The sequence below is a fragment of the Curcuma longa genome, chromosome 11 (assembly GCF_044706935.1).
Source record: "Curcuma longa cultivar G26 ecotype Majalengka, Jawa Barat chromosome 11, ITB_CL_G26_1.1, whole genome shotgun sequence".
Lineage (NCBI taxonomy): Eukaryota > Viridiplantae > Streptophyta > Magnoliopsida > Zingiberales > Zingiberaceae > Curcuma > Curcuma longa.
In genome coordinates, this window is record NC_133871.1 from 12,282,237 (window position 1) to 12,305,028 (window position 22,792).

General features: G+C 38.3%; 4 protein-coding genes across 6 annotated transcripts; 2 read left to right on the top strand and 2 right to left on the bottom strand.

Annotated features, from left to right (window-relative positions):
- Nucleotides 1-4,747: 4,747 nt before the first annotated feature.
- LOC141838691 (uncharacterized) lies at nucleotides 4,748-9,947 on the bottom strand. Of its 3 annotated transcripts, none has more exons than XM_074726240.1 (6): nucleotides 9,004-9,947; nucleotides 8,770-8,913; nucleotides 8,206-8,282; nucleotides 6,343-8,103; nucleotides 5,943-6,132; nucleotides 4,748-5,869 (listed from the first exon to the last, which is right to left on the bottom strand). In XM_074726240.1, the coding sequence occupies exons 2-6, from the start codon at nucleotides 8,840-8,842 to the stop codon at nucleotides 5,226-5,228; spliced, it is 2,745 nt and encodes a 914-aa protein (XP_074582341.1). In that variant the 5' UTR covers nucleotides 8,843-8,913; nucleotides 9,004-9,947; the 3' UTR covers nucleotides 4,748-5,225. The 3 variants fall into 3 exon arrangements, with proteins under 3 accessions (XP_074582341.1, XP_074582340.1, XP_074582342.1); XM_074726239.1 differs by having other exon boundaries at nucleotides 6,343-8,124; XM_074726241.1 differs by having other exon boundaries at nucleotides 6,343-8,133.
- Nucleotides 9,948-15,226: 5,279 nt separating this feature from the next.
- Nucleotides 15,227-17,224, top strand: LOC141842163 (ammonium transporter 1 member 1-like). The gene is made up of 2 exons (XM_074730385.1): nucleotides 15,227-15,771; nucleotides 16,004-17,224. The coding sequence occupies exons 1-2, from the start codon at nucleotides 15,272-15,274 to the stop codon at nucleotides 17,019-17,021; spliced, it is 1,518 nt and encodes a 505-aa protein (XP_074586486.1). The 5' UTR covers nucleotides 15,227-15,271; the 3' UTR covers nucleotides 17,022-17,224.
- A 1,875-nt stretch (nucleotides 17,225-19,099) lies between these two features.
- Nucleotides 19,100-20,313, top strand: LOC141837135 (plasmodesmata-located protein 2-like). The gene is made up of 3 exons (XM_074724589.1): nucleotides 19,100-19,895; nucleotides 20,064-20,168; nucleotides 20,306-20,313. Exons 1-3 carry the CDS (start codon nucleotides 19,100-19,102, stop codon nucleotides 20,311-20,313), a joined length of 909 nt encoding a protein of 302 aa, XP_074580690.1.
- Nucleotides 20,314-21,428: 1,115 nt separating this feature from the next.
- On the bottom strand, nucleotides 21,429-22,560 carry LOC141842396 (peroxygenase-like). The gene is made up of 6 exons (XM_074730606.1): nucleotides 22,458-22,560; nucleotides 22,209-22,358; nucleotides 22,047-22,132; nucleotides 21,877-21,971; nucleotides 21,663-21,788; nucleotides 21,429-21,579 (listed from the first exon to the last, which is right to left on the bottom strand). The coding sequence occupies exons 1-6, from the start codon at nucleotides 22,558-22,560 to the stop codon at nucleotides 21,429-21,431; spliced, it is 711 nt and encodes a 236-aa protein (XP_074586707.1).
- Nucleotides 22,561-22,792: the final 232 nt, after the last annotated feature.

A 22,792-nucleotide genomic window follows, 5' to 3' on the forward strand; every position in this document is an offset into this window, starting at 1 on the left:
TATAATAAAGGGACCAATAAAAATGAAGGAGACACGACACAACAAAACCATCTATATCTTATCAATAGACTAACCAAAACTTCAAATATCCATACCAATCCGAGAACCAACACGTGAATGTCTCTAAGCAACTTTAAAGAAAACTCACTAAAACAGAGTATGATCCAACCTGTGCCTGCAAACTGGAGTCCAAAGAATGTAGATAGTTAGCCAATGGATAAGTGGGTAATTATGAAAGATGTGCATGAACTTAATATTATTTAAGAAGCCAAAGAAAACGGAGCAAATCACAAGTTATTATCTCAACTGTAAGTTCTTCATAAAGTTCTCCGTGTATAATATAAATACATATGTACGTACCATTATCTTTTGTTATCATTGTCTGGAATCAGATCACATATGTATGAATTTCGTTTCTCAACTTGATTATATCATTTATTATCATCAATCATCTCAATCTTTATTGTTTAATCAAACTATAGATTATTTCAACTTAATTATAATCAATTTAATTAAGTTATATATATATATATCATCAGTCTAATCTTGACAGGATTAAAATCAGTGTCAACATTTTATATAATCAATCAGGAGCCAACATCATTAGAGAATAATAATAACTCATATATAGGCAACAACATATAACCTCCTCATAATTTATTGTCGCATACGTTATCTAACGTACGGGCTAATAGTGCCCTCACCGGTGGAAGACAAGATAAACACTAACCGCGGCCTCTGCTCTATCACATTAATATGTGGGCGATCAAGTGCTCGGAACCGAGGGCTACATCACGCCACTACTCAACTAGTGTACGGTCCCTGGACCGAGGGCTACATCACGCCACCACTACTCAACTAGTGTACGGTCCCTGGACCGAGGGCTACATCACGCCACCACTACTCAACTAGTGTACGATCCAGTACTTTGGTAAAACTTGGGTATAAAACTAGGCTTATAGTTAACACCTTTTATCATTTTCTTTTATCTCATTTCACGTTATATCTTTTTCATTAATTATCATCATTGTTACATTCTCAATATGTATCTTCACGATTTGGTCTAAACGACCAACTCAACCAAATTAAATATTATTCATTCATTTAGGTATCGCAATCAAGTTTAGATGTAAGGATAAGTATCAACGAGATGTAATATCAACAACATAAGAAATAAAAGGTCAAACAATATAAAAAAGACAAGTATCAATAGTAGAGTAAATGAGAATATCTATTTGAATTTTGAAAACACCATTTCCCATTTTAAATCCCCAGATGAATCCATGTGCAAACAGAAAATAAATCAATTATTTACCCTTTAATACTTTAATTATATATTTTAACCATGTTTCAATATTTTAAAGATTATTTTAATCCCCTTTTAAAACAATTATACACATATAAATATACATATATCAATTTAATATTTATTTATTCATGCACAGGGAAGATTAAGAGTAAGGTACCCACTTGATTAACAAACTGTCGCACTAAGAATCTCTCCGTACCAATCAAGGTCATGAAATTTACAAATACACTACTAAATATTATATTAATTTCCATCAAGAAAATCTTAATTGATTCTAAAGTTAACCTAACTCAATTAAACTCTTGTTAACTCAAGTTAACCCTATTCCAAATCAACTCAGCATTTATTAATCCAACGGCCAATTAATTTAACCTAGGTAATTACTTCCTCTTTAATTATATCTTAATCATCTATTAATCACATTAACTAATAATTAAATCCGTAAATTAATTACTTAACTACATTAATTAAATCGATTCATAAACTAAATTAAACAATTAATAAGCCTATACTTATCACCGCACCCATTAACTCATCCTAATTGATAACCATCAATCACCTCTAATCATGTTATTAATTTAAGAAATTAATTACTAACTATTAATTAATTAACTAATTATAAACTGTGTAATATGTAATTAAACAGATTAATACTCTAATTAAACTAGATTAATTCTTTTAATTAATCGAATACTATTTGTTTAATCAAATCAACCTTAACTAATTAACTAACCATAATCTAATTAACTAATTAATAAACCATATTTACGTGATATTCGTTGGCGGCCGGCGGCAGGGGTTCGGCGTCGACTTCCTCTGGTCGGGTGGGATCGTTTGCCGACGGCGATCTGGGCGGGCAGCAATTGTCGGCGATGGGGTGGCGGCGTTGCGAAATATCTCCACGCAGCGGCAACGGCTTCGGGCAGAGGAGGGCCGACAGAGCGGCGGCAGCTGTGCAACGGCGATCGGGGCAGGAGGCGCTGGCTCTGGCGGGGGACAGAGGAGACGCGGCGGCAGGGCAATCGGCGTCGTCTGACCAAGGAGGGCGGTGGTGGTGTCTTCACGCGGTGTGCGACAGAAGGCGGCGCTCGCAGATGCAGTAGGTAGAGGGAAGATCACCGGCGGCGGAGGAGGGAGGGAGAAGGTGTGGCTAGGGCTTGGGTTCAGCCTCCTCTTATAGCTTTCCCTCGACGCGAGAAACCCAGCGAAGACTTCTATCGGCGCGTGCGTGCGAGGAAAAAGTCGCGGCTGTGGGCGGTTTACGGGCTGCGGGCGGTTTAGTTATAATGAGGAATGAATAGTAACTTTTAAATAGGGTTTAGGATTTGGGTTAAATCGGTTTAACTTTTAGGATTTATTGTAATTAATTGATTTGCTTGATTTACTAGCTAAACGAATTCCGATTTGATCCAAACTAGCTAGTTTTATTCGTTTCGTCTTCTCAAGATGAAATTTTTAATCTATTCCAATTTATCACAACCCTCTTCCATCATGAACCAAACAAAATTATTTTAATTTAGTTAAAAATCGGTCCACTAAAAAAAAAATAAAAAATCTTGTAAATGACATAAAGCCCATCAGTCGACTGTCCATTAGAGCAGTCAACTGATGTACGAAAATACATAAAAAATAGAAGTCGACGTCGAAAAAATTAACAGTTCATTTTCTCATCTTTCTGGCAAAACTCTGACTCTGTAAAGACTTTCTTCCTCTTCTAGCTAAAACTTCACTTATATCTTGTGAAAGGAAGAGACTGATTGTGTGAGGGTTTCTCCGCCTTCGAAGTGTTCTTTGAAAATGAGGATTTTCATAGTGGAAAAGGTCGTCTGTGTGTGTGGATCATTGGATTAGTCACCTCGTAGAGGTCGATACCAAGTAAATAAATCGGGTTAGCGATTGTGTTTCTTTCTATATTTTATTTTCGCTTCCGCTAGCAACTTTACAGAAAACTTGAAGATTCACTATTCACCCCCTCTAGCGAACACATCGATCCCAACAGTCCCATCTTCGATAAAGGAAATGCCCTATCAGAGATAAGGAGAATATTCCATTGTCGTTGTCATAGTGAAAGGTCTTATTACCCATGCCTGGTACGACATCAGACCGTGTCGCCATAAATCACACTACATCAATGGGGTAAGTGAACTATGCCAAATATTATATCATTGCAGGTGTCCTTTTGGCGGCAGTCTGACAATCTGAATGATGGAGTGACGGGAGTAGAAGTAGTCGAGCACTGAGTAGGACACTGCGTGGATGGAGCTCAGGCGGTAAAAAGAGTCCAGGCCGAGGCCCCTCGAAACTTGGAGTCGAGACGCCGTTCGAGATGTGGAACTTGGGGCCGAGTGAAGACTTGGTCGAGAGGCTCGAACTCGGGTCTCGGAGTTTGGTGTTGAATCTGAGTGGAGCTTTGCCAGGAGTTAGGTGTTACATTTCGAGTCGACCTAGTTGCTGAGTCGAGCAAGGAGCTAAATCAGAGCTCAACTACCTGGCTAGAGTAGAGAGCTTGACTGTGAAATTTAAGCGTGGAGTTAGAATGCGAGACTAACCTAATCAACCCTAGCCCTATGTCCAATGTGTTATCTCCACTCGGACCAAGTTTTGACCTTCTTGACCAAGGCATATTAACCTATAACAATAAAGTTTAGCTGTACAGTCACACCAATATGAAATGATTTCATTCAATAAGTTAAGCTTGGTTCAACCTTTTGTCTATCTCAATTTTAATTGAAACTAAAGATTAATTTATTAATTAAAGTTAGCTAAGTGCTAACAATAGAGAAAATTTTAATATTCTCTGAGGATATTAATATTTTTTTACTCTATAATAAAATAATCGTATTATACTTAAGTGAAAAAATTTAAACTAATTTTAAATAAAATTTAACGGATAGAACAATCATTTTAGAATAATTTGATCCCATAAATTTATTCACATAAACTAAACTATCATATATCTCTTTTACATTAATGCTCTTTTAATATTTTTTTAAAAACCCCATTAATATTAATAATTTATCTTTAAAATTTCCCTATCTTCATTAATTTTTAATAAAGGTTTAGTAAAAATTATTATAGAGAAATAATAAATTAATGATAAATTATTCTTAAAACAGTTAGCAATAGCGTTTTGGTTCTTAATGGCAGATTATTTATTTTATCATTTATAGTATTATTTTATCTTTAAAATGTCCTATCTGCATTTTTTTGATAAATATTTAATACAAATTAATAAAAAGAAATATTAAATTAATGATAATTTATTCTAAGAAGAGAATTTATCATTAATTTAATATTTCTCTTTATGAATTTTCATTAAACTTTTATTGAAAAATTAATAAAGATACAGAAATTGTAAAGATAAAAGTATTAATATAAATGATAAAAATAAAAGGCAGACTTACTTTTACATGTCTACACCGATCCATGATCCATTTTCTATATATAAGCAAGCTGTAGATGAGCAATGGTGTCCATGGGCTTCAGGATTTCCTCCTCCATTGTTTAAGTCAGCCTGACTAGTTTAAGAATTCAAGATACCATCCTCATTAAACCTGAATTGGAGATGGTCAGGTGAGGACAAAAGCCGTGATGAAAGCAAAAAAGAGATCATTTGATCTCACACACTTTCACATATTCCATTTGTCATTATAGGAGAAGTCACATGGTTGCCTGTTCCATGGCCTTTGTCTATTTTGCGTTCAGGTAGGTAATGATTATTCTGTCCTTTCAACACTCATGCAGAGAAGAAACATGAACAGAAAAGAAGCTTAAAGGGATGCAAGAAATCAAGTAATCCTCAACTATCAGAGAATGACATGATTCATGCAAACATATAAAGCAAAGCACGGTAACATTCTCTCAGATGATAGCAACCATATTGTCAACCAACAGAAGCTAAGAGGAAGGCAAGGCATCAGCTCAAACATGTATTCAATGCCTCGCTAAGCAAATCCTCGAGCACCTCCCCACTTATTTCTTTAGTGAGCTCCTCTATCTCTACCATAGTTGTTTTAGCCCAACTGATTCCTCCCACCTCTTTCCTCAATGTTGTATCCACCACTAGAATACTATTAGTCTCGGCAAACAGATTTGTTTGATTGCTATAAAACCAGTCCCTTATTATGTCCCACACAACATCTGCCAAGGAGAAGCATGTATGAGCATTTAACTGTGCCTGACGGCATGCCCTGTTGTGTGGCCAGATGCTCATTAAGGTGTTGCGACTGAGTTCTAATAGAGCTGAATTAACACAATCAAATAGGAGCCTCAAATTAGACCGCTTTTCTGTAGATTCCTCTTCTTGCCAATTGATGAAGTTGTCTAGTAATATTGGATCCAATGGGCTATCAAGAGAGTGCCATCCATTAAATATCATATCCCATTCTTCAAATCCAGCATATGATAGCAATTTCCAAACAACTGCAAAGTATTCTTGGTGATCTTCTGTCATGGGCAAAGTATGGAGACTCAAAGGCTTGTGGTATAACATTTCCAAATGTGCATCCTCCCATGATAAAGAACGTGCAACTGATTCTATATGTGAAGACCTAGAAAGTGCTGAAAGAAAGAGATAGGGGAATGCTTCAGAAAGTAGAAGTAAAGCTTCATGTGGTTGCAAGGTAATTCATACCTTTTTCTCCAGCATTATCTTCAGATAACTGGCTCAATTTTTCTACGACATCATCTTCAAATGATGCATCTAAAATTGAAGTAGGGCTAGGCTGATTCAGGTTGTTAATGAAATTTTGTTGTGGAACGAATCTCTCTTGCTTTTCATCACATTTGTCACAAGTCTTTCCTTGTTCAAGTGTCAGCATGGCCTGAGTGAGCATAAAACAATCTATTACTTATGGTAAACCACAAAGAAGACATCAATGGGAAATATGTATATCAGCCAACCAGACGATGGATGTTTATACCCATAAAAACAGCATGCACAGACAAATCAACCAATCATGTGTGTAGATATGTAGACAGAAAATCTCAACCAGAGTGAGATTAAGAGAGAAAAAATTCAACAGTGAATTGACCTTTGCAGACACATTTGTGGCTGATACTGGAGAAGCTGCAACTATGGATTCTTCCTCATCATTTACTTGATTGTCAGAGGTCAAACAACTCTCAGTTGATTTGGGCATAAGATAAGTTCTCACTATTTCCAGGTCGGTATCGTAAGTCCCCACCAAGACAGACGAATCAGAACTTTCTCTATTAGCTTTCTTGCTCCTTGAAAAGAAAAAACTAGATACTTTTCCTCCAAAAGATAAATTCCCGTGCTTGGCCCGGGACACCTCTAACACTGTGGATTTGCTGATATGAGAGTGTGGATCTTCAATTTTCTTTTCAACATCATTATAAGCTGAAGATGAGACTGGGACAGACTTTGACCTTGATAGATTCCCAGGAAAAAACTCTCTTGAATTTATTGTCCTACCTACTGAGAAGCAGAATGCAGGCTGCCTCATTTCATCTTCTCCAACACATGATTTGCGGCTTGAGACAGTAGACTTATGCACGCACTCTTCTCTCTTTACCTCAGAAATAGCAAGCATTTCACCTAAAGTGGTTGTATTCCTAGGCAACGACAATTGTGCTTCTTTCATTCCATTTGATGCCATTAAAGCCCACCTTTCTGAAAGTCGTCTCTTTGCTTCTCTAATTACTGATGAATCAGGCGAATTTGAAACCTTACTGAATGAAGAGAGCGAGCAAGAAGTGCCAAATCTGCCCCATGATTGCTGTGATGTTTGAGTCACTATATCCATCTCAGAGTCACTAAATCCATCATCTTTTTCCATGTAATAAATCTCTGATAGATCAAATGAACTTCCTTCGTGACCAAATCTGTTTGAGACCACAGAAGACAACAAAGATTCATCCCTCTTATGTCCAATAAAAGTCTTTTGCATCTGTCGAGCACTTCTGTTGACTGTGTATGCTGATCCGAAGGCTTCAGTCTCTGCTTGGTCACCAAAACGGTTTTGCCTTACTTGATACTCAGGTAATATGGTCGGAGTAGGTACTCTGGTGGTTTTTCCGGTGCTTGGCTTCAGGACCACTATCCTGGTTGGGTGGGAGACACTTTTGGCCATTGAAGTATTAAAACTCAAGTCACATTGGTGAGTTTTTGTTCCACATCCACTCTCATTATTTTCTGGATATTCATGTTTTTTGGCCATTTTTGTATACTTTGCTTCAACGTCTTTTGATGGCTTCAATACTGTAGTGGGCTTTGTCTGAGGTGATGCAGGAAAAGCAAGATTGCTTAGTTGCTTTGTGAACAGGGAGTTTGGTTCATCAAGAAATTTGAGAAATAAATCTCTGTTTGAACTGAGAACATCCAGGGCATCTTGAAATTCTTTAGAGTGAAGAAACTTCCCATCAGTAGCTAAACGCTTTGCCTCCCTGAACTTTTGACGGGCAAGCATCATTTTTATCTCGTTCTGATTACCTTCGCAGCTTCCCCTCTTTTGAGTTGATTTCTGCCAAACTTCATTTGCATCTCCTTGTTCCTTCTGAAGGTCAGATTGATGAGTCTGAGAAGGAACTGCCTTGTCGATTAATATATCTTGTTGATGGCAATCTGTATGTGCTGCAAAATAAGCTTGATTAAGGCCTCCTTGGGACTTATTTTGGCTAACTGCTGGGCATGGCTGAGCTTTTAAATCGTCATCAAGACCCATCAATCTAGCGACAACACTGAGTGGTTTCTGCTTAGACTTTATGTCTGTTGACATCTCTTGAGCTATCAGCATCTTCACTGGTGTTCCAGACATCTTGCTTGAAAAATTCTGTTTTGGATCATTAATTATCTGAATTTACTATGGATCTCAATTAGCAAGATCAACCAAAGTGTATGCTTCATTATCAACCATAAATTACTATGTTCTTACCTGTTTGTCAATTATGTTAGTTTGACACGGAATGGCAGCCTTTTTGACATCAGGTTTGTTTTGATTAACTATAGAACCTGTTCGACAACCAGATGGAATCAAACAAAAGAAGAATAGTGCTTTCATAACAAGGTTTCAGCAAAACTTAAGCGCAATAGCTACATCAGATGAATATAGAGTGAGCAAGAATTGAACCAGCTGCCATTTCTGTTTGGTAAAAAAATTTCAAAGAAACCCGTATGACCATGAAACAACATAAACATTTTTAAGAGCAAAGCATCTTAACCAAAATTAAGAGTGAGACAAAATCTTATCATTCAAAAGTACAAAGCATTTGCACCAAAAAAATATGTGATGAAAAAAAATCATATCATAGAAAAGATCAATTGTGTGTTTGCTATCAGCAAATTATACTTTGAATTATAGCTTCAAAATAAATCCATAACAACTAACGAAGAGATCAATTATATCAGTGTCACATTCAAGTCAAATCTCTAAATTAAAATAACAAAGTAGTTATAACCATTGTCGATTCAGAAGTGTTTGAAGAGTCTAATTAAATACCATATCTATGTGCTTTTTCACTTAACATCTTGGTCCCGGTCATTCTGTCACTCAAGTCAAGTATGTTGATCATCCTTCCTTTACATCCAGGCAACGGCCTTTCAAAATTCTGTCTTCGCGTTCTGAAACTCGCTCATCTTATACCTGGAAGATTAGATTTAAAGAAGAGGCATAAATCAGCAAAATTACACCATCCTCAACTTTTCTCAGGTTCAGCACTCGCACACCACTTACCATTGTTTACAATGACAAGATCTTCCCGTGAGAACTAGCTGCTTCAGGCTCCAAGAAACAAATCAGCAGGTTAAGGAGTGGTAGATTAAGAGGCAAAAGATACACGTCTTGTGACTTGGGTTTTCATTCTTAGTTCACTACAGGGGGTGTCTTCGCATCAATGATTTAAGAGCCAGTAAAAACATCGTTCAAATTGTGTACAAAATCATTACAGACAGACTTTTGAGTTTATTCGTAAGACAAATAAACGTTAACAAAAATGCTGACAGAAGACAAGATAAAGATGCTACTTTGAAGTCGCATCATAAAAAGAGACAGACTAATCACATGAATCGAAACTGAAGAATTCGAAAACCAAGTGTTAAAGCAAGCAAGAAAGTGAATGACAAGGGAGCAAAGGGTACCGGAACATGAAAGAGTAGATAGGATAGGTAAGCAAAAGCGACATGACTTTCATAGGAATCTTATTTTAAAAAATCATACTGCAAGGGAGAAATGTTATCCTTAAGGAATCACTGCAGGAAGGCTGCACTTTTTTGAAATTTGCGAAACATAACAACAAAGCAAAGGAGAATACTTTCTTTGGGTCAAACAAGATACTCTTGAAATAGGACCTTATAAAGCCCCAAATCGAAGCTCAGATCTCAAAAAATCCTTATGAAAATTAAAAGATGAATAAAAAAATGACCGATCCAAACCGAGAATCTCGGGCACCAAGAAAACTGAAACAGGAACTGTGAATTAAGGCAACAATAAATGAAATCCAGCCGAATAAAGCTGCATTCAGCGACAGAGAGCGAGCGAACAACTCCAGGAGTCGAGATCGGGGGACGGAGAGAATATGAGGTAGAAAAAACAGAAACCTGATGGCAAAGACTAGGAATCTAAAGGAGCTAAAGAAAGACTTATCATGTTTCGTATCCATTCGAATAGATCTCCTCGTCGCCTACCTTGTTGCTCGTCCCAATGGGACGCCGCCACAGCAGCCGCCAACACGCTGGCACCAGGATCCTCCATCCCTCGGTCTTCTGGTGCGCTCGCAGTTCGCAGATCTCACCGCTGGTCGATGCCTGTGAATCAAGAGAGCGGCATTGCAATGGCAGTTGGGAAGACGACTGGCCTCAGTAGTGACAGAGGACAGGGATTATATTCATTTTTTGCAATTAAATTATGGGTTTAATTAATATTTAAACCACCTTCATGGAAACTAAGTTTAAGTATTTTTGCTAATTATTATTTAAATCGAAGAAGTTATTTAATTATGGGTTTGATCATGGTTGTCTTTAGATGTCCTCTTCCTCTAATTTATCTATATTTCAATAATTAAGCCACTCAAATACTTTAACTCTTAAAGTAGATCAACATGATAAAAAAATTACGAATCGTAAAACAATGATTTGTTTCATTTAAAAAGCCTTTTATTTTATTTTTTTTAATAATTTTTTGTTTCAGAATGGATCTCAAATCCGCTTCCGCACACCAAATTAATATTTAAAATGCATTTTAAAAAACCTTTTTTTACATTATTTTTCCCTAACGTTCATCTTTTCTTTATGATAAAAATCTAACTTTTAATAAATTTAAGTAAGGCGACAAGTTTTTTTACTTTTAATCCATAATTAAGTTAACAATAGATAATAATGGATGAATAAAATTAATTTCCACTGATAAAATATTTAAACTAAGTTTAAAAATAAAATGTTAGTTTTGAAGGTGAAAAATATAAATTAACAATTTCAAATGAATGAGAAATAATTTTTTTTAATCTCAATGGAAGATGTTTAATAATTTTAATTGCAAAACCTTTGAAAGTCAATGCCGCCGTAATGATGAGATGCTTAAATTATTGACAAGGAACAGTATTTTACGAATTTATGAGAATTTTTTTTAAATGAATAGCGAGCTCAAAAATTCTGAGGCAAGTTGGATCATTATTTACTTTTCGATTTATTCTAATGGTAGTGAAAAACTTTTTTTAAAAAATTGAAAGTGTAGCAATGCAATGCAATACAAGAGAATCAACTTTGGAATAGACATCTAAAATAAGCTTAAAATTATCTGAAATCTTGGAATATACATCTAAAATAAGCTTAAAATTTTCATAGAATCAACTTTGGAAGATTCAAACCTAACAAGTTGATTCCTAAATGATATTTTTTTTATTTGTTTTTGAAAAAAGGGAATGGTGGAAGGAGAGCAACAGAGTCTCCTACCACACTACTTAAGCTAAGCTAAATATAAAATAGTGATAAAAGTGTAGCAATGCAATGTAATGCAATACAAGAGAATGTATCAGAACCACAACAAAACAAAAGCTAAATCAATTGAAGAGAGCCTAGTGCACAACAATTGCTAGGGATTCAAAACATAGCAGTAAGACTATACTGTCTCAACAAGACAGAAAAAGCAGACACCTCTACAGTAATTGAACAATTAGCAGACAACAGTGAATACATATATATAATACAGTAGTCAAAACAGGGAAAAAGCCTCACATGAGGCAAGAGATTATGAGTCGTTTCTGACACTGTCTAGGCAATTTCATGCTAAGAACCTTTAGCAAGCTTAATTTTCTACTTACTAGATATAGGCGGCTGCCAATCCATGATTTGACCATCGTATCGATACATCTTCCAAATGGGAAGTTTGCAGCTTTTGTTGGCCACTGTTAATTTGTCAGCCATAAAAAATCATGTGTCTGTAAATCACTGTTAATTTCTCTAAGTTGATAAGTCAAGGCATGAACAGAGTCAAGTTTTTTTGTTGGCCACGGTGAAACCAGCTATTCCAGAAATTCGGTGCCTCCCATCAGCTGTAATTGTTTACGAGTCTGAAGCCACTGAGAGGAAGTTGGCTAATAAGGAGAGTCTCCGATTTGCTTGCCACACTCTTTCCTGCAGGAACTATATATCATTGATGCATATTGCCATGTCTTCCTTTTTACGAAGTCTACCAACCAGATCTGTCTGCAAACCTGAGTTTCTTCTATTTAGAAAGCAATGAAACAAAATTAATTTTACATTATTTGAAACTCCTAGTTCCTTGGAAGGCAGAGGGGGAACAGATGTATTATTCTTTTCTTCTGTGCTTGTAACAAAAATATAAAAACACAAACACACAGAACAAAATTAATTTTACATAATTTGAAACTCTTAGTTCCTATTCCATGACTTATAATCCATTGATAAATTTTTCAAACACCTTCTCGATATCAAAAAGAACTATATATGTATAATTAATTAGTTCATGTTCTTATAACAAATTAATAAGCAAGGAAAAAAACAATACAAGGAATAAAAAATACACCAAAAGAATCTTAGTTTTTCTTACTTTTTGTTGTTGTAGATTGTTGTTCACAATGCCTTAAAATACAAAAACACTGATCATAGAAATGATTACAACTGTTATAACAAAACCTTCTAGAAACATGCTTTTATTAGCCTTTACATGAGTCTAAAAATCATTGATTAGTCAACTAGAAATAATTCATCTATCGACTAGTCCACCATTTCATCCGAATTAGACATGTTCATCTACTATCTAGTTCATCAATCGACTAGAGCAAATAAAATTCATGACCTCGTTATCCATTGATAGACAACTATCATTTACAATCAGTCGATTATTTCAATTCCAAATTCGATGAAATCACAAATTTATAATTTCAGTTTTACTTTAGATCTACCTTTACATGTAAACAATCTTAGTTGTCTAAAGTTCACTCGTTTATGATTTCAACACTAGTCAATTGAACTTCAATTGTCAACACCGATTAGACTTAATTATTATCAAATATCTAGTAACCCACTTAGACTTCCATTGCAATTTAATGCTCGATCAATCTTAAACCACTTATGAACAATACCTAAGCAATCTTAAATTAGATTTTAAAAAAAATCAACATATTTGTTTTGTACATCACAAATCTCAAACTTATGAGTACAAGATGAAGAGCCTTGAATTCTACTAAGTAAACCAACCAAAATAGTGAAAATGAGGTGAACAAGAAAATCAAAATAGAAGAAAACGATTACTTTGTTTACGTACTTTTAATTTTATTTCTTGCATTTTCTTATCTTTGTTTATTTCATTTTCTTTTTTTTTTTTTACTTTCTTTCTTTTTTCTTTATCTACTTCCTTTCTACCTTCCATTTTTTCTTTTTGTTTACTATTTATTTTTTTTTCATTTGATTATTTGCTTCCTTTTGCCGTTCTCTTTTTGTTTACTTCTTCTGTTTTTCCCCCTATTTTTTGCTTTTTTATGTTTTACTTCCGTTTTACTATTCTTCACAACAAAAACTCTCCAGAAATCAATTAAAAAAAGTCAACAATGATTTAAAGGATGCACCATTTATTGACTTTGAGAATGATATCCAATCATATTGAAAAGTCAACGATGTATTAAAACCAAAAAAAAAAGTCATCAGTATATCAATTTCAATGAAACAGATGTTTAACTTAATTTGAAATCGACCTCAATTCTATCGTATATAAGATTAATTAATGTGTAAAGGTATGCAATTGAACTTTTTTTTTGTTTCAAAATAAAATCTCAGTTAAAAGTTCTCTAAATTTAAAAACAATTCTTCTCTGCTCTAGTCTCTAGCAATCTATACAAACACTCCAAATTAGTGTTTTAGCTTCAATGTACTTTTCAAGGTAAAATTCTTCATTCTTGTGAAAGTTCGATCAAAAAGAAAACTTAGAAATGAAAGTTAATATGATTAGATCATGTGCCTAATCAATAAATTAATGAGTCATCTAAAAATCATAAATAATGTTTGAACTATGACAATAATATAAGAGAAAATTAGCGTATAGATTCTGCTTGCTTAAACAATACAATTGCCGGAATAGGGAAGAAATTAGATAAGTCAACGGAACAATAAATGAAACCATAATATTTTAGAGAGAGAATTCTATTCAGCTAAAGTTTAAGTTGACATTTTGAGATATTTTAGATTCTATAAGTCGTAGTTTGACATTTGCCAACTCTGAAATTTATATTTCTTTAAGCAACTCCAAGTGCAAATCTACCAAAGGTATCATAATAAGAATAGAATTTGAGCCCTTAAACAGAGATTCCTTTGGTCATGTACTCGTGACAACATTCTTAAATCTCAATAAACTAAACTAAACTAAAATTTTAATATATGATTCAGGTGATTCAAATCTCATTCATAAATCTTCATAAGGGTTGCAAAGTTGGATTTGGCTGGCTACTCTATGACATGATAGTTAAATTAGATTCAAACTATTATTATCAAGTCTAATTATTTGATTGCATAAGTCAAAACTTAAATCTTTTCCTAAAAGAATATTTTATTCCAAAAAGAAGAAATGAATTTCAAATGCTCACATCTCTTTCTCAGTTCTTTCGATTGATTGATTCGGTCAGCCAATTCAGAGTCCAATTCTGAATTTTCAATTTCCCCTTCCAATTCAGAAATAAATACTTATTGATGACAGAGACTTGTGACCAACTCGTAAGGAAAACTGTGAGCAATTTCTGTTCACACGTTTTGGACTGCCATGAATTTGTGTGCTGAGGCCAACTTAAAAACTTAAAATTAATTTTTAAAAAAGTAAATCTTAATTAATTATTTTAAAATATGCATACATATATATATATATATATATATATATGATAGGTAATTAGGTACATAATTTTAGTATTAATATCCTAAATAAATATTGTACATATGGCAATATTTATAAAAATAGCAATCCATAATATCCAATTACTTAATACTTATTATAACTGAAAATTAAATATCGTAATTTGCATATGGCAAATTTAAAAAAAATGTGGTGTTTTTTTCTTTTACAAAAAGGTGGAATCTGACACCTCAGCGGAACTCAATCCTTGGGGATCGATCTCACGACCATATGTGAAGAGGTAAATCTAGAAATTATAATTGGTCACGATGTGATTGCAAGGGTATTATCTGATTTCGTCACAAGATTCGAATTCTTGGACGCATATGGCAAATTTACTGACAAGATTCGTGGTGTTCCAATAATGTAATAGTGAATATTAAACGAACAATATTAAAGGAAATCCCATTTCATAAGGACATCAGTGTAATTTTACATAAAATAATAGGAGTTAAGATAGTTGATTTATTGTGGCCTTGCTTTTTGTCGCTTCCTCCGCTCGTGTAGAATCCCCTATAAAATCGACTCCACTCCCCGTGCTTCGTCTTCCATTGGGAGTGCAGCGGAGACAGAGGCAAAGGCAGAGGAGAGCGTGGTCGAGTCAGCGGAGATGTCGTGCTCTTCTTTAGATCTGGCACCGCTCCTCGGCGGAGCCAACGCCTCCGCCGCTGCGGATTACATCTGCAACCAGTTCACCGACGCCGGATTCGCTATCGACACCACCTACCTCCTCTTCTCCGCCTACCTCGTCTTCGCGATGCAGCTCGGATTCGCCATGCTCTGCGCCGGATCGGTGCGCGCCAAGAACACCATGAACATTATGCTCACCAACGTGCTGGATGCGGCAGCCGGCGGGCTCTTCTACTACGTCTTCGGCTTCGCCTTCGCCTTTGGCGGGCCCTCCAACGGCTTCATCGGAAAGCACTTCTTCGGCCTCAAGGATGTTCCGGAGCCCAGTTTTGACTACTCGAACTTCCTCTACCAGTGGGCTTTCGCCATCGCCGCCGCCGGTATCACCTCCGGCTCCATCGCCGAGCGCACCCAGTTCGTCGCCTACCTCATCTACTCAGCCTTTCTCACCGGTTTCGTATACCCTGTGGTCTCTCACTGGTACATAATCTCTAGCATCTCGATCTTAAATCACCTCTCTATGTTTTTGCTCTGTTTGGACCCTAAAATCAAGGTTTTGGTTTCCATTTGGTTGCGGATCGAAAGGGCTTCGTTTTCGTCGTGTTGATTTTGGCTTTCATTTTGTAATTGATATCGATGAACTTGTGATCGGATATTGATAGGATTTAGTTTCAATTTTATGCTGACGGTGTGGATGTGAAATTATGATTAGGTTTTGGTCGGTGGACGGATGGGCAGCGGCCGGGAGGAACGCCGGGGAGTCGCTTCTATTCGAGTCGGGAGTGATCGACTTCGCTGGGTCTGGGGTCGTGCACTTGGTAGGGGGCATCGCGGGGCTGTGGGGAGCCCTCATCGAGGGTCCGCGCATCGGGCGCTTCGATCACACCGGTCGCTCGGTGGCACTACGCGGACACTCGGCCACCCTGGTGGTTCTCGGCACCTTCCTTCTCTGGTTCGGCTGGTACGGATTCAACCCTGGCTCCTTCGCAGTCATCTTTAGAACGTACGGCCCTAGCGGTTCCATCCACGGCCAGTGGTCCGCCGTCGGGCGCACCGCCGTGACGACCACTCTTGCCGGCTGCACGGCCGCGCTCACCACCCTCTTCGGGAAGCGCCTCCAGACCGGCCACTGGAACGTGGTCGACGTCTGCAACGGCCTCCTCGGCGGATTCGCTGCCATCACCGCCGGTTGCTCGGTGGTCGAACCCTGGGCCGCCATCATCTGCGGCTTCGTATCCGCCTGGGTGCTTATCGGCCTAAACAAGCTCGCGGCGGCGCTGAAGTTCGACGATCCCCTTGAGGCCGCGCAGCTCCACGGCGGCTGTGGCGCCTGGGGAATCATCTTCACGGCGCTCTTCGCGAGGGAGAGGTACGTGAACGAGGTGTATCCAGGGAGGTCCGGACGGCCCTACGGGCTCTTCATGGGCGGTGGTGGCCGCCTCCTCGCGGCTCACATCGTCCAGATCCTAGTTATCGTCGGTTGGGTCAGCGCCACCATGGGCCCGCTCTTCTACGTCCTTCACAAATTCGGCCTCCTCCGCATCTCCGCAGAGGACGAGATGGCTGGCATGGACCTCACCCGCCACGGCGGCTTCGCGTACGTCTACCACGACGAGGACTCCACGCCGCAAAACGGCAGTCCCGGCTCCGGCGGCTTCATGCTCAAGTCCTCGGTGGCGCGGGTGGAGCCGCGGACCACCCCCGCCGCCACGAACCGGGAGCAGGTCTAGCTGCTACCCACCTCAATCAAATCGCTAGTGATTTTCCTTTCTAAAAAAGGACCCTTTGATTTGTCTACGCTTACACTATCCTGCTTCGAAATTTTTATGTACAGCGTAATAGGATTAGTGTGTTGAACAGTGAATTAGAATCTTGTGGTGTGAGGGTAATTGGATGATCTGATCATCGATAAAATTTCTGCTGTTTTATCTCACATTTACATCGCAAAATGGCGAACTCTCAATTCAAACGATAAACAGTGATCTGAGATAATAGGTGGGGTTTTTTCAGCACCAGTGCAGGAGTCAATTGTTGCCTTGGTGGTGCCGTATCTAATATTCTGGAGGTATTATTTCTAAACAAGTAGGCAAGAAACATGTGATCGGGATAAATTAATGGTTGATTAAATAATCTGAGAACGGCATGTGATTGGGATAAATCGATGATGATTTAAAATATATGTGAATACTGAATAGGGAGGAATCGAGACACGCAAACCACAAATGGTGGGACTGGATGGCAGTTGCAACTTGACCAATGAACATGGTGCCCAATAAAATATTTTACACGTTACTTTTATTTTTTTTATTTTTATTTTGCCCATGTCATTTCCCATCATCAATTTGACTAAATTTGACAATTTTAAAGGGCTGATAGCCTGAATGATGAGCTGCGTCAGGTTGAAGCCCTCATGATTGAATTCCAATCTTTCTTCCATCAGCTCCCAATTTGTTTTTTTTTCCGCAGTTAAAATAAAAGAATTGAAAATAATGATATGTATATTCACTAGCATGCAGTGCCAACATCCCCAATTACTCAGATGCCCTTAATAATTTTCTTCTATTATTAAAATACCTTTTCTAAGATTGAAAAATTCAGGACCGATTGTGTATTCGTTAATGATGAATTCCAATTTTTTACAGAAAAAAAAAGCTCAATTTTACCATAACAACAAAAGAGGTCCGAAGTTAGCTCTCTTTTTTCTTCAACATGTTAGCTCCTTCAGTGCGAGCTCCATGGGCAAACATGGGAGATGAATTTTCAATTTTTTAAAATAAAACTGCCATAAGCTTTGAACGTCGAATGCATCAGAATCACCAATGAACGACGAAAAGTTGGTCAACAGCATCGACGGATTTCCAAGAACCTTCTCTTTTACTTTCTTTTTCCCAAGAATCACATCTATCTACACTAATTCAAACAAGGAACGCAATCGCTTTGTTGATTGACAAAGTGGGGGGAAAAAAAGGGAAGAGAAAGAAGCGGCAATATACTGAGAAACTGTCTAAGATTTTTAAAATTTTGTTAATGGAGACCTCTAATTTGCATGTGAAACAAGAAAGCAGAAGATGTTATAGACTAAATTGAAATCTGTTCTGTCACTGCGGCAGAAGAAGACTTGAAAAGAGATGGTGGTTTCTTGGAAAGAGTAGTTGCATTTGCCAACTACCAACTCAAATGCTTTTAAGGCAAAAGGTGGAGAATGGTCAAAGAAAGCAGACTCCGAGAACAGCAATTAACGAGTGGATTTGCTTTGATGCGTCTTTATGGTATTGCAGCACGAGCTGTTGACTTCAAATCATTATTTTTATATTGCAGCACAAACTGTTGACGTCAAAATGATATATATATATATATATATTAAAAAACAAAAACAAAAAAAGTGCCATTCAGCAATATGAACCATGCAGACCTTGCATAGAAGCGTTACCCAACGTGTGTCTTCTCTTTCTAATGGTGAGTTTGGACTTTGGATTACATTTTTCCAATTTGTCCAGACATTTTTTCAGGTTGTTGAGTGATTCGTTCAGGACGATGTACGGATAGATTATTTCAGGCTATTATTTCGGACGACACACTACATTGGAGATTTTGAAATTCATTTGTATGTCATGTTAAATTTTATATTTATTTTTTTATAGTAATGCATCATTATTTTTTTTAATAATTTTGAAAAGTAGTAATGCAGTTTGGAAAATTTTTGGCGTATTAACAAACAAAATAAATAAATAAATAAAAAGGGAAACAGCTCTAAAATTGACTGAGAAACGAGAGTGGCCAGTGAGAGTGTGAAGGAGAGAGTAACTCCATGGGCATTACTAGAACCCAACTCCTCCACCACCACCTCCTCCTCTCCCCTTACCAAATCTTCGTCGCCTTACTCCCATTCCTCTCCTTCCTCCTCCTCCTACCCCTCTCCGCTGTCGCCGGAGACATCCTCTCCCTTGTCTATAAGGGCTGCGCCAACCAAACTCTCTCGGCCGCCTACTCCTACATTCAGCCTCTCGCCTCCGTCTCCTCCGCCCTTACCGCCCAGGCCGCCACCTCCAAGTTCTATAAGGTCACCGCCTCATCCTCCTCCCCCGGCGGCCAGCCCTTGTTCGCTCTCTTCCAATGCCGCGGAGACCTGTCCTCCTCCGCTTGCTCCGCCTGCGTCACCCGGGTCCTCCCCATGTGGACCTCCCTCTGCGGCGGCTCTGCGGCCGCCGCACGCGTCCAGCTCAACGGGTGCTACGCCCTATACCAGGCCCCCGGATTCCCCCAGGTCTCCGGCACCCAAATGCTATACAAGACCTGCGGCTCCGGCGGCAGCGGAAGCGGCTTCGAGACTAAACGCGGCACCGCCTTGGCCCAGCTCCAGAGCGGGGTCGCCGCCGGCCATGGATTCTACGCCACCAGCTACGCGTCCGTGTACGCCATGGCACAATGCGAGGGCGACCTCTCCGTGGCCGACTGCGGAGAGTGCGTCGCCCAAGCCGTGCAGAAGTCGGAGGTGGAGTGCGGCGGCGCGGCCTCCGGCCAAATCTACCTCGACAAGTGCTACGTCAGCTACAGCTATTACACCAATGGCATCCCCCACGGCGTAGGAAGTGTCGGTGGAGAAGGTGACTGCTATACCTTCATCGATTAACTTGCATAAAGATCACATTTTAAGTTATATATATATTCCTTATTCCAAACCGAAGCTGCAAATAATTTCTTTATTCTTAAGCCAATTGTAAATATCAATCCTTTTCTAAGTTCGAACATATGCATATCGTACTGGGAACCAGGGCAAACAGAGAAGACGGTGGCCATAGTTGTGGGAAGTGCTGCAGGAATTGCATTCCTTGTGATCTGCTTGCTGTTTGCCAGGAGTCTAATGAAGAAAAAAGATGGTATGTGTTACTAACAAGCGGAGACAAATGGTGTCCCTAATTTAAAAAAAAATGTTTGCTTTTGGTACCGAATCTTGGTTTGCCTGCTTCAATATTGCTCCTGAGTGGCTTCCCTTGCTTTCACCAATTCATTGCAGATTACTGAAGGATGATGGGAGAAATAATTGAGTAGCAATAAATGAAAAGAATGACAATGTAGAGGAAGGGCATTGTTGTGTACTTGAGAAGAGAGGGGTAATCGATGCTTGTACCTTTGTGGAGGACTAATTGACTCACGGAGGGGTCTCCTTTTGGACGTTTCCTTTCAACTGCGTGTCAATGTCATCCATCATGTGAGAGAGAGAGGCAGAGCACTTCGTTGGTTCCTATCTCCTCTGACTGTGTGGAGATGCCCCTCGTTTCACCAGAGTCATCGTGTAAATGTAAGTTTATAAGAGATCAAATTTGTTTTCTATATAGTAGACATGGAGTAAATTTTGTTCAATAAATGGTACTTTGATTTAGACAGATTGGCATGCAAAAAGTAAAGGTAGTTAGACCATTAAGATGTCTTCTGTCTCAGCTAGCTAGCATTTAACGAAAATTAGAGCTACTTCCAACTTTCAAATTGAAAGTTATGTCTACATAGGTTGGATTTATAGTTTGCATCACATGCAAGTTTCTGAAAACATTTATCAATTGCTTGATTTCTTACGCAGTCTTCAACAACGTGCAAAGTTTTTTTGGCTTTCATCTTTGTAAAAATAGAGTATATCTATCATATAGCCAATTAACGCACAAATTTATGATATTTTCTTTTAACAGCAGACGTGTAAAGACCAGCCTTCACTCAAAAAACAAAAAGCTCGTAAAGGGTAAAGGCTTGATTAGCATCTCTGAGCATTCCAAACTGAAGACAGTGGAAATTAAATGTGAAAATTTTAAAACATGAAGACAGTGACAATGTAAGAATTTCAAAATGCATAATTACACCGCTGTATATTCCATAGAGTTTAAGACTTTCCCTGTTCCAACAACAATTATCGTTTCATGGAATATTATATTGTAGTTCCTAACACAAACAGGGGGTTCAATGCCTCTTGCACAGTCCTTAAGGAATACTTATTCATCGAAACAGTTAATTACTAATTAATTAATCAAGCTTCTCATTATGGGGAACCACGAATACATTCAGCCAACATTACTCAGAAATACCACACACAGTTCATAAATACTACAGGTGCAAGACTCGGCTAACTAGCAAACCCAACATCGATCACTCTAATCCACCTTCTCGTACGACTCTCGCTGGCTAGCGCAGTACTCGAACAAGCTTCCATCAAAGCAACGCCTGATGGCTTCCCGCGGAAGGTATCCCTCTTCATCTCTCGCCAACAGGTACAAAACTATCCATTCGAGCTTCGCTGCAATCCTATTCTTCAACACGTATTCTATTAAGACTAATTGCATTTTTTTTAAAAAAAAAAAGGAATTGAATTAGATTATAAAGCTCACGATCCAAAGAAGTCGTAAGCAACTCTTTGGCCTTCTGTCATCCTCCACAGCTCGACAAAAGTGAGCCTGTTGGGATCCGTCCGTGCGTACTTGCTAAATATGTTCTCAAAGTTCACAGGCACAAATCTATAACCAAACACCCAAATTCTAAGAATATTCAATTTATAATTAGGTTTTCCAATGATTAGTAGTAGTATTAAGACAAAGATAATACCTTCCCTCGTTGTCATAAGATCCGGAATCACTGCCATGTTTGCTTGCATGGATGTTGTGTATGTATATGGGGAAAAACAGAGAAGGTATCCAGCTCTGCGATGCAACAAAACTCTTACTGCAAAAACAAAAATTAATTAACTAATTGTCCTCATTAACAATAAAACTTACTGGTTGAGTTGCGTAGCTCAAAGTTGCATTAACTACGATTGCAATCAGCAGTGACATAACAGGATTGAAGCCAATAAGTCTTGAACCTGTCATACGTAGAATTTTTTTTTAAAAAAAATGGAATATGATTCCGGGTTTAGCACAGAGTAATAGTCCACTAACCCGTATAAGTTTCCCAAGGGTAAACGATTCCATTGTCGTCCAAGTCGAAGAAGGCAACATGTTGCTGTAGAACACTGAGCTGATGATGTTTGTGCTCTTTGGTGCCTTCAGGATGATATACGTCGGGAGCCACTAATCCTCTCGCCAAATCTTTATTTTTCAAAAGATATGTAACGAAATTATTGTCTTACATATCAAGTTCAAATGAATAAAAACAAAAATTAATAAGAGGGAGAGGCGGAGAGCTACAAGGTTTTGAAAGGTGTTCCTCCAAGTCAGTCCGTATCCGCCTCTCCAGCGTCACCGGCGCTTGCGCTGCCACCGTCGACATCGCATCCTTCGGCTCCGTCATCTTCCCTTCCCTTGCTAGAACAGAGTGAAATGCAAATTGCTGTCTCTGTTTTCGTCAACATCTGGATGCATATATATATATACAGAGAGAGAGAGGGGATGAGTGCAGCAGGGAAGGACGAAGAGACCCGTGGATACTGCATGGTGTCTATACGTGGCGATGTGCATGGTGGACGTACGTTACAGGAGGTCGCGAAGCGGTGGCTTTGCGTGACAACTGCGTCGGCCACGTT

Bases quoted from the DNA above. Each gene is read 5' to 3' on its own strand.
- LOC141842396 (XM_074730606.1), bottom strand. From the start codon at position 22,560: ATGACGGAGCCGAAGGATGCGATGTCGACGGTGGCAGCGCAAGCGCCG. The intron at 22,133-22,208 runs GTTAGTGGACTA...TACGTATGACAG, and splicing joins CCCTTGGGAAACTTATACGG to GTTCAAGACTTATTGGCTTC. The intron at 21,972-22,046 runs GTAAGTTTTATT...GTTGCATCGCAG, and splicing joins TGAGCTACGCAACTCAACCA to AGCTGGATACCTTCTCTGTT.
- LOC141838691 (XM_074726239.1), bottom strand. From the start codon at position 8,842: ATGATCAACATACTTGACTTGAGTGACAGAATGACCGGGACCAAGATG. The intron at 8,283-8,769 runs GTATTTAATTAG...GTTGTCGAACAG, and splicing joins TGAAAAAGCACATAGATATG to GTTCTATAGTTAATCAAAAC. The intron at 8,125-8,205 runs GTAAGAACATAG...TAGTAAATTCAG, and splicing joins CTAACATAATTGACAAACAG to ATAATTAATGATCCAAAACA.
- LOC141837135 (XM_074724589.1), top strand. From the start codon at position 19,100: ATGGGCATTACTAGAACCCAACTCCTCCACCACCACCTCCTCCTCTCC. The intron at 19,896-20,063 runs GTGACTGCTATA...ACTGGGAACCAG, and splicing joins AGGAAGTGTCGGTGGAGAAG to GGCAAACAGAGAAGACGGTG.
- LOC141842163 (XM_074730385.1), top strand. From the start codon at position 15,272: ATGTCGTGCTCTTCTTTAGATCTGGCACCGCTCCTCGGCGGAGCCAAC. The intron at 15,772-16,003 runs GTACATAATCTC...AATTATGATTAG, and splicing joins TACCCTGTGGTCTCTCACTG to GTTTTGGTCGGTGGACGGAT.